The sequence below is a fragment of the Salminus brasiliensis genome, chromosome 12 (genome assembly GCF_030463535.1).
Source record: "Salminus brasiliensis chromosome 12, fSalBra1.hap2, whole genome shotgun sequence".
Lineage (NCBI taxonomy): Eukaryota > Metazoa > Chordata > Actinopteri > Characiformes > Bryconidae > Salminus > Salminus brasiliensis.
In genome coordinates, this window is record NC_132889.1 from 39,084,538 (window position 1) to 39,095,926 (window position 11,389).

The 11,389-nt window shown below is 40.2% G+C and overlaps 1 protein-coding gene across 1 annotated transcript; it reads right to left on the reverse strand.

Annotated features, from left to right (window-relative positions):
• Nucleotides 1-1,272: 1,272 nt before the first annotated feature.
• LOC140573894 (actin-related protein 2/3 complex subunit 1A-A) lies at nt 1,273-11,141 on the reverse strand. The gene is made up of 10 exons (XM_072693506.1): nt 11,051-11,141; nt 10,198-10,277; nt 9,144-9,248; nt 7,144-7,366; nt 6,217-6,324; nt 5,296-5,502; nt 3,722-3,797; nt 3,015-3,208; nt 2,178-2,268; nt 1,273-1,606 (listed from the first exon to the last, which is right to left on the reverse strand). The coding sequence occupies exons 2-10, from the start codon at nt 10,259-10,261 to the stop codon at nt 1,601-1,603; spliced, it is 1,074 nt and encodes a 357-aa protein (XP_072549607.1). The 5' UTR covers nt 10,262-10,277; nt 11,051-11,141; the 3' UTR covers nt 1,273-1,600.
• Nucleotides 11,142-11,389: the final 248 nt, after the last annotated feature.

The following is an 11,389-nucleotide window of genomic DNA, read 5'->3' on the forward strand; positions in this document are numbered from 1 at the left end:
ATTGTATACAACTAATACAATTATATACAAATTATGCAATAATTATAAATCTACAATTATAATTATACACAGTGTATATGTTTATATATATATATATAGAATAGAAATAGAAATGCTCCAAAATAATTAAAACATCGACTTCCATTTTCCATTGACAGTTAAGTTTTTTTCTAGGTTTAAGGTTTATGGTTTTTCCACCCCCTAAAAATTTGGCATTGTGGAGATGCAATGTTTTTTCTGACAGTGACAGAATATCAGTGTATGTGTATTTCGATATATATACATATATTTAAATTAATATTTAGCTCATTAATAAATGATAGTGAGTTTTGTGACAAGATTGCCGATAGGTTCCTTCTTATGACTATATAGATTATGTTTGTGTAAGCAGTGCTGCACAGTGGAACGCTGCACCACCTTCAACCTCACAGGTTCTCCACAAGTGGTTTCTTGATCTTCCAGATCTCACCATGACCTCCACAGTTCAGCTGAGCTTCCGTTTCCTGGCCTGAAGGAACATGCCTTTTTTGCCATTACACTGATACACTTACACTCCCTGCATGTCCCAGCTTAGAAAGCCGGGGTCAGAGCCCAGGGTCGGCCAAGCTGACAGCACCCCTGGAGCAGGGAGGGATAAGGGCCTTACTAAAGGCCCAACAGTGGAAGCTTAAGTGTGGTCAACAACCCAGCGGTCTGACCACTGAGCCTTGTCAAGTCATTAAAGACAGAGTAACAGTGCATTCGGATTTGCGGAAAGTGTTGTGATTTCCGAAAATAGCTCATATCAGAGGCCTTCTGTGAGGAGCGTGGGAAAAATCCCGGCCATGATTCCAGCCACAGGGAACGTTAATAGTTCCTGACTCTATTGGGTGCTCAAACTTTTGCACAAGCCACACTTAGAGTACTCATTACACAGCAGTGCTTTATTCCAAATCCATTCAGCACTATTAAGTCATCAGAAGTCCCGCACCGCCCTCCTCCTGAGTGTGAACTAACAGCCAATCAGAACGCAGAATGGGCGGGGCCTGACTGAAAACGGGTGTGAACGAAAGGAAAAAAATAACAACTGACGCGCTGATGTCATCCGTTTCGTCACATCAGTGCCGCGTCTGGGTGATCTGGTTGGTCAGCTGAACGCACGAGCGCGCCCTGATTGGCTCTTGGTGCGGAAAGGGGCGTGGTCAGTAGGTGGACACGTATTGGATTTCAGCTCGGTGTAAACAAACAGCGTTTGGGCAGATCTGAGGATTCTGCAGTAAAAACAGCCAGACGACTTTTCCAGAGGATTTATTCGCTTTAGACAGTAACAGAGTTAAAAAAGCTCCAATAAACAAACAAACAAAACATATCCTGTAAATAAAAGTGTGCCTTTCCACCTGATTTCCACTCTGCCCCTGAGCGCCCACAGTCACTACAGTACTACTCTGCAGTAGCACCTTTTGTTCTAGATAATTACAGTAATACGTACAGTGTTCTAGCTACAGTAATAAAGGGTCAGACACTGAATGATCTGGTGAAATCTTTGCTGTTGTTCGGTGTGGACATCCCTCGCTCACTCGCTCATTGCTCGGCCATGACTCAGGACTGTTGTTTCAGGGTTTCAGGCCTGCGAAGAAAACAACCACACAGCCTACAGTGAGATACTGAGAAGCTACAGTGCAGAAATGTGCTGTCCAGAATGATATGTCCTGCTGAAGAGTCCAGATCAAGACCAGCTGGCAGCTGGAAGCTCATTTCAGATGGTCTGAGAAGGTCTGCGATGGTCCAGGTGGTTGAAAAGCTGGATATCCAGGTGAAAACATGCACTATACTGGTGACCAGCATTGTGAATGCTTTCATATGAGTTTGCTGGACTAGGAGGTCTACCAGCATGACCAAGATGACCAAGCCAGTCAACAAGCTGGTCATACTGGTTAATTAGTTTGATAAAGCTGGTCATGATGGGTATACTTATCAACAAGTCTGGGCTGGACTAGTTGACTAGCTAGGTCAGATCCGTCATGATGGTCAACCAGTGTGGTCATACTGGTTGACTAGCTTGTTCAGGTTGGTCATGCTGAAAGACCAACTAAACCATCAAACTCCAACAAATAAAATTTCCCTAAACTGGTCAACCAGCTGAACCAGCTTGAGGTGGCTTTTTTCAGCAGGGTTATAAAGCCCTTCAGTTGCGATACCTTGACGTCCCACAGGACCAGAGCGCCATCCAAGCCGACACTACTGAACTTCTCCACACTGGCTTTCTGTCCCTCAACGATGCACAGCTGACTGCAATTCATACCAAATATCATTACAATATCTGCAATATCAGCAAGTCAACCCAGACAAACATGTGAATAACAACTGTGTACTGTGTCGGAGTAAAGTACTGTGCTAAGTCTGTAAAGCAGTTTATCTGGGCAGTAAGTGCTTCAAACTAATGACCAGTATGTATAAACATCACTGTGTTCTTATCATCGACTTATCTCGAGCTTTACTGACCACTGATTACTGATATATATATATATATATATGGGGAATACAAGGCAGTAAAAAAGCGAAGAAATCTACGGTAAACAAACGTAAATATGACATTTTTCTGCACATTTTAGACACGATTTCTGTTTATTTACTGAATTTAACAGATTGGGAAAAGTTATATGTAAACAGCTATAGGATTATTATTATTATTGTTGTTGTTGATGTTGTTAGCAGTTGTAGTAAATGTGAGTATTAAAATGCAGAAGTGTGTCTCTGCATTTGTGACTTATGTGACTTATTCACACTTACAAATTTAAGTATTTATTTATTTATATACTGTATATACTCCGTTTGCAGTATGTATATGTGCAGATGTATATATATATATGTGTGTGTGTGTGTGTGTGTGTGTGTGTGTGTGTGTGTATGTGCAGATGTATATACATAAAAATGAACATAGTGTTTTACAGGAAATAAAATAATAAGCATCCGGACACCAGAGAGATCCAGAAGGATCCAGAAATTAAACCGGGCCTGAAGGCCGCTGCTCTTACGTGATGCTGTTCTGGTGCAGAGTGTTCAGCTCGTTATCTTCCTCGTCCGTGGTGGCCTTTTTGTCCAGGTTGCGGAAGTGCTGCATGGCCGACATGCTGTTCTTGGAGGTCTGCTTGGAGATCCCCAACTTTTTAACAAACTCCAGCTTGCCAGGCCCCGTATAGGAGAACTGATAAGGACAGCAGTCATGACCCTGAAGATTTCCAGAAGAATTAACATTAGTTGCTAGAACCTCCAGACAAACTGGACTGACATGTATCCCGTTTCCACCATCGCTCACAGCCTATCTAGAACCTGCAGAAGGACTAGAGTGCCGTTTATTCTGCTCATAGCCTGTCTAGATGTTACAGACATGTCAGATGAAACTGGTTCCACTCTCTGTAAATCAGAGCGGGATTGGTCGGTTCCTGACTGTATGGGTGGTTAATCTGAGGCCTTCAGTTCTACCAGTGAAGTCCCAACCAATGGGAGAGCTGGTTTAGCTGAATCTGCCCAGATACCGCTGAGAGAACAATCCTGATTGGCCAATTTTCTGTTTATTTTCACATTAACCCTTTATTTTCCAGCAGAACTGAATAGTGTACTGAGACAAGTGCTGAACTACTACAGAGTCTAAACCCCAGCTCCAGTCTACTGAAGAACATCAGCTACACTCGGAGAGGTGGAGTGTGTAATGTAAGCAGGACTGATCAAAACACATTCTTACCGCAGCCACGATCTCTGTCTCACTAACGTAGAGCAGACTAAGCAGGGGGAGATGGTCGGTGGTCAGCTGGGTGACCCTACAGTTCACAAAAAAAAACATTTATCATTTTTTATACATATCAGAATTTTTGCAATGACATTGTGATGATAAAATAATTATTAAATAATAATAATAATAATAATCATCATCATCACCATCATATAAAATTAAGTAATGAAATAAATAAATAATATTTCATTAGTTAATTAAGAAAGTAAAATCAGATACATGTTGCCCCCTAGTGGATTATCCATGCATTACATGCACACAGAAGTATATAATTACTTGAGTAAAATGTTTGGTTATAAGGGGTGTTGTATATTGAATTTGAAATATGATACAAAATAAAAGTCATATATGTAAATAAATTCAAATGATTTAGATTCAATCTTTAAATGGTTAACGTGTGAAAGCGGAGACATTATACATCTAAAGAAAGTGTTTTTACTGTAATATTTACAGAACATGGTTATTTTAATGTTTTCTACAGGGAACTTTTGTTTGCTTCTTTAGCTTTAGCACTGGAGCTACGCAACAAGCTATGGAAGTTTATGTACAACAATTCCCTAAATAATTCCCTAAATCATTACACGCTCTCCCCAAACCACGTCGGATCTCTAGTAGCCTCGATGATGTGCTTTTATCCACAGTATGATCAGCCTCCTAAAGCCTGAACCGGGCCTGCACGCCAGTCCATGTTAAAGAAAAGCGTCAGTCAGTGTTCTAGATAACAGTGAGGTGTACAGTGTCATAAAGCACATTAGAAGGTCACCTCCACATGCTGTGAGGAGAGCGTGTGATGATTTAGACAACAGGCCTCCATGCTATGATTGTTGTATCGTGCTAATTGCTAAAGGGTGTTAGCGATATTAGCCTCCAATCTCCAGTCCTGCACTAGAGGAGCAAAGAAACTAATCTGGGCTGTTCCACTACGTCTGCCGAATGTCATGCTGGTCTAAACTGGATTATACTGGTTTATGCAGAACCGACCCAAAGCAACCTCGAATTACACGGCCGCTTAGGGCCCCAGAGCCACCAGGGGGCCCCTAATAGCACCAAGATATCATGATAAAAATACATATAATAACAGTAATAACAACAATAAAGTGAAATGGAACTACACAGGTAAAATCGATATTTATATAAGTATGTTTTTCATAGTCGGCTCATCAATACTAGGTTAATCAATTCCAGCTGTTGTCTGCTGCCACTGTTGGGCAAATGCAGAAATGCGCCGCCTGGGTGGTGGATAAAGGCCCGGGTGCACAATATCTCTCTCCCTATGAAATGATGAAGCCTCTGGTGCTAAGGTGGTGGTATGGGGGCGGCCTCTTAATGAAAATCTGCTTAGACCCCCTTAAAGGCTTGGGCCGGCCCTGGGTTAATGCTAGTCTGGTACTAGGGTGGGATTTATAAACCAGTATTCAAAACAGAACAGTGATTTTGCTGGTGACCAGCTCTGCTGACCCATGCTGTTTTTCCAGACAGGAGCTCTGGCTTTAATGAACACATGTTACCATACAGCTCCCTCTTACTCTTTCCCCTGGGTGGCGTCAGCTACGCTAATGGCACTGTTGTGGCTGACCCAGGCCAGGCTGTCTCCAGACGGCGAGAAAGCAACGCTGTGCACCCATCCACCCACGTCTTTCTGCTCCAGCAGAACTTCTCCAAAAGGCATTTTAGCCCCCCATGGAGTCGGACCCGGCTTATCCTCAATTTCCTTTATATAAGCTGAGAAAACCCTGGAATGAGATAGAAGCACTCGCGTCAACACAGTGCGATTCTCTACAGAACCTTTAAAATACAGAGTCAGATACGCTGTGTATCATATACTTCATTATACTCAGTGTACTACATGCTTAATATATTACACATGATGGTTTTAATACTGCATTATACTTAATGTATTTATTAATTACTTGATGTATAATATGTCATGTATCACACATTATATATATTATACTTAATGTATTGGAGAATTAATATATTATATTTAATGTACTGCATACATAAAGCATCATACTTATACATAATACTATATATATATTATATTATATTATATATTATACTTATATAAACAGTATTACACTGTTTTTTTTAATCATTTGTTTGTCTGATGGCAAAGAGGCATATCAGTGCCATAGTGCTGGACCATAGTAGCAGTGCATTAGACTGCTGAGCCACTCAGAGCCTTTAATGTATTGTATAATTAATGTATTATACTTAATGTTTCACATATCTAATGTATTGCATAGGTAATGTATTATACTATATTTGATGTATTTTGTACTGTAAACTTTTTAAACTTTAATTATATGATAACTATTATTAATAATTAATTATTAATAATAATAAATATGCATACATAATACATCTATAATTTATTTAGTTTATATTGTAAAGAAATTAATAAATAATAGAAGAAAACAAAAAACAGATGATAATCTGATGATAACCTGCAGTGGAGGTCAGCAGAGCCAGCAGCCAGCAGGATGTTGTTGGGATGCCAGTCCAGGCTGAGCACTGTGGAGCAGATGCCCTTCTTGATGTGTTTACTGAGCCACCTGCAGAGACAGAACACGGTCCAAACTAAACAGACACCCAAACTGACCATAAAGGACCTGCAGCAGCTTGAGTACCTACAGTTTCACTCAGCCTAGCTCATACAGGGCTGCGGAAATGAGTTATTATAACAGAACAGAGCATAAAACCCCCAGACTGAGACTGAGAGCCTCGACTGCAACACTTAAAGAGCCCTGTCCCTTACACTGAATGTCCCTTACAATGAATGTCCCTTACACTGAATGTCCCTTACAATGAATGTCCCTTACACTGAATGTCCCTTACAATGAATGTCCCTTACAATGAATGTCCCTTACAAGTAAACACACTGTCCGGGTTTCTGAGTGGAGCAGCTGTCTCATTGGCTCTGTGATGCCACAGCCATCTGTCAGTATCTGAGAGCATAACACCCACTGGGTGGGCAGGACAGTCCTCTCTCTCCCGGTCATTCAGCATGGGCTATACTACCCAGTGCAGGGGGAAGTTAGCGTTCTCCTCCAAGCGTGTTGAGCTGCACTGGTGTTGTGTTAGCGGCGATGTCAGGAGTGTCTCAGAGGAAGGCCGTGCTAGCCTTCCCCCCAGCACTGGTAGTATTGTGTGATAGGGGGGTTCTAGACAGTGGGGGACATTAAATGACTGAACTGGGGCACGGATTTGCTACTGTGCCATTAAGACTGATATAGGTTAAAGTCTGGTTGGTTGCCCTGTACCTTAAAGACCTTGGTTCTGATTGGCTGCCCTGTACTGGTTCTCTTTCCTATAGCAGTCTGGCTAATCTCTTGTCCACTGTAATGCACATGTAGGTGGCGCTAGACTCTTACCAGTCGTTCTCCTTCTCAAAGTAACACACTGAGATCAGTTTCGCTCCGCTTCCCAGCGCAAACTTGTTTTCCTGAGGCGACCACTTCACACATGTCGCTGCCCTGTTAATGCGAACCAGAACCAGAGTGGGCTTCCACACACCGTCCTTCAGCGTCCAGACATAGGCGTTTCTGTCTGAGGCACACGTCACAATACGGTTCGACTCCGGGGCCCAATCAATACCTGCCAACAGAAACAGTTCAGAGTAACTGACAGCATATACTGGATAATTCACAGTGGATATGGAATAATTCATAGTGGATTATTCATAATAATTAATAGTAGTGGATGCTTAATAATTCACAATAGATTCTGAATAATTTATAGTAGTTACTGAATAATTCATAGTAGTTACTGAATACTTCATAATAGTTACTGAATACTTCATAGTGGATACTGAATAATTCATAGTATTTACTGAATAATTCAATAGGGATACTGAATAATTTATAGTGGATACTGAATAATTCATAGTATTTACTGAATAATTCATAGGGGATACTGAATAATTCATAGTATTTATTGAATAATTCATAGGGGATACTGAATAATTCATAGTGGATACTGAATAATTCATAGTATTTACTGAATAATTCATAGGGGATACTAAATAATTCATAGTAGATACTGAATAATTCATAGTAGATACGGAATAATTCATAGTGGATACTGAAAAATTCATAGTATTTACTGAATAATTCATAGTAGATACGGAATAATTCATAGTGGATACTGAATAATTCATAGCAGATACGGAATAATTCATAGTGGATACTGAATAATTCATAGTATTTACTGAATAATTCACAGTAGATACTGAATAATTCATAGTATTTATTGAATAATTCATAGGGGATACTGAATAATTCATAGTAGATACGGAATAATTCATGGTATTTACTGAATAATTCATAGGGGATACTGAATAATTCATAGTGAATACTGAATAATTCATAGTATTTACTGAATAATTCATAGGGGATGCTAAATAATTCATAGTAGATACTGAATAATTCATAGTGGATACGGAATAATTCATAGTGGATACTGAATAATTCATAGTATTTACTGAATAATTCATAGGGGATACGGAATAATTCATAGTGGATACTGAAAAATTCATAGTATTTACTGAATAATTCATAGGGGATACGGAATAATTCATAGTGGATACTGAATAATTCATAGTATTTACTGAATAATTCATAGGGGATACGGAATAATTCATAATGGATACTAAAAAATTCATAGTATTTACTGAATAATTCATAGAGGATACTAAATAATTCATAGTAGATAGAGAATAATTCATAGTAGATACTGCATAATGTATTGTAGATACTGAGTAATTCATAATGGTTACTGAATAATTCATAGTGGGCACTGCATAATTAATAGTTCATTGATAAATGTATATGATATTACAAGTCGAGTAATTAATATTTATGGCATTTAGCAGACACTCTTATCCAGAGCGACTTACAAAAGTGCTTTGCTATTTTACCTAAGAAAGACCTCAGCTAGTTAGAATAGACTAATAGTTCAAAGATACCTCAAAGATAAGTTTTCAGTCAGTTTTGGGGTTAACCTTCAGATTAGCTTTAATATCATTTAGTTTTATTGTTTAAAATCTACAGGTTCAGACGTATCCCTCACCTCAAAGACTCTAACACAACCTTAATACACACTTACAAAGTTACACAGTGGTGTAAGGTGTGTGTGTGTGTGTGTGTGTGTGTGTGTGTGTGTGTGTTCTGTCTGAACAGTTCCAGCACTGTGGATTAAAGCTGTATAGCTGCAGGACAAGTTCTGAGCTTTTTACTGTACCAAGCCAAACTTCCAGCCCTGCAGCGCTGATAGCACTGTTTAGGTTCTCCGCCCTTTACTGTTTGTTCTACGGCTCATTCCTGTGGTATCAGAGAGTTAATGACTAATGTCCAGCTGCTTCCTGCTGTGGTACCTGTGATCCGTCCACTGTGCTCCTTCAGCTCGTGGATTTTACTCCACTCCTTTCCTTTCCTCTGGTAAATGATGACAGTGCTGCTGTTGGGGCTGACCGCAATCTCTGAAACACAGTCAGACTCATTCAGTCAGACCGTACCTGAACGCACAAACAGTGTAATGCATGTGTGTGTGTGTGTGTGTGTGCAGTCTGTCTAAGCTGTGAATTCATTGTTTTTGTGATGTCACTAATTTACATGTCATCAGTTTAGCGTCTGTCATTTAGGCTGAAGTTAGAAGGAGTGTTTCAGCTTGGACTGCTTCCTGAATGAGGCACAATACAGGGGAGCTATTTAGAATAGGGCTCATTTACATACATAAGACACATATGCATTTTCATGTGCAAAAGTTTGGGCACCCCTGATCAAATTAGTTACAGTGTAAATAACACACATTAAATGTGGCGTAGTGGCACATTAAATACGTTCTGTTTTATTGTTTTTGTTATTATAAATTCAGTAAATAAATAATAATTGTGTCATATTTTATTATTAAATGTCATATTTCAGTTTCCTGAAGAGAGAGGTTTTTTTTGATGTCACAAAAACACAACTTATGTCCATGCATTCATCAGTTTAACCCCCGTCTGATTCATGCTGAAGTTATAAGGAGTGTTTTAACCTGTGCTGTTTTTGAGGACAGCTAATCAGAACAGGGCAATAGACAGAATAATTTTAATATTAGAGTCAAAAATACAACACAAAAAGTAGCGTATGATAAAAAAAAGGTTGGAAAATGGTTATAAATGGTTATAAAGGATGAATTTGTATCCATAAAGACACACAAACCTCAAAGGACAAAAACACTACTGCAGCAGTGTGGGATCTGGGCCCTGTAGTGCTGAAGTGGGCATTACAGGTCAGAGCACACTGAAGTACACTGACTGCTGTAGGCCCGTGTAACTTCGCCCCTCAGTGTAATGCAATTTATCTCGGATCAGATTTAATGGACAGCAATTATGAAGAGGAGTGGAGCTGCAGGCCGGAACATGAGCGGCAGACGAAGGAACTTACGCGAGCGGTCTTTGTTCCAGGCATGGCAGGACAGAGGCTCCAACCCGAAGCTGTACAGAGACATGTTTCAACACGGCGGCCTGGAATGCAGCAGGAACAGCACAGGTCTCACAGAGTCAGTCTTGCAGGAGAGCTGGGAGATAGGAGCTGAACACTGCGGTCAGACACACTGCCACACAGCTGGTTTAATAGCGGGCTGTGTCTGGGTGTGTTCCCATGTCTCGTTCATGCTTATCATGTTTATTATGCCTATCTAAAAGAGGTCACAGCATTTATTAGTGAGTACAGCTCAGCATATGAGGAGAAGAGGAACCTCTACAAGAGCTCACACCATCATTTAATAACACATGCCTTTGTTTATATGACACAAAAATGAGATTAAAAAGTTTATATTAAAACTAAATGAAATAAATGAAATAGCTAATGTAAACTGTAGGATGTAAAGCTGGAAACTGGGTCTGAATTGCAATGTAAGAGACCATTAGAGCAGGGTTAGGCCCAGTGCAGGTGTATTTATGTGGCACATCTGATACACTAATGTAATTCACAGTGATTTACAAACATAAAATCTAAGCAGAAAACGAATAATTAACAAAACATTAATGATAACAATGATTATGGAAACCTGGACCCATTCAGGAACACACAGTAATCAGTTTGAGCTGCGCTGGACTAAACTAACGAGTCTTAATCTGGATATAAAGACTTTCTAATATTGTCCAGTACACTGTGTGTAACATACAGACACTGTAAACACTGTACTATATGGTCTGAGGTTGATAACACATTCCCAACTTTACACCTAACCATGTCTTATACACCTATAACACACACACACATTAAAGAACTTTACCTTCCTCTCTGGGTGGGTTCTGCAGCCTCAGGCCGGTCTCAGGGTGGGCTCCGTGCCCGTGGACTCTGGGCAGTCGACACGAATGAAGCTGAGAAGGGAAGTGCAGGCAGAGTAAAGCTGCTGAGGGAGAGGAGGGAAGGAGGGAGAGGAGGGTGTGTCCACCCAGCATCTGGGTTAGGACACGACATGGCCTTGCACTCCAACTACTAAATAACTTCACTGATTGATTGATAAGAAGTATTTGACCCCTGTACTGTCAGTGGTACGGCGTCTTTCAAGGGCCCATGCCACAGAAAAAGAGAGCTCCTTTAAATAAGAGTGGGATATAGAGGGTAAACA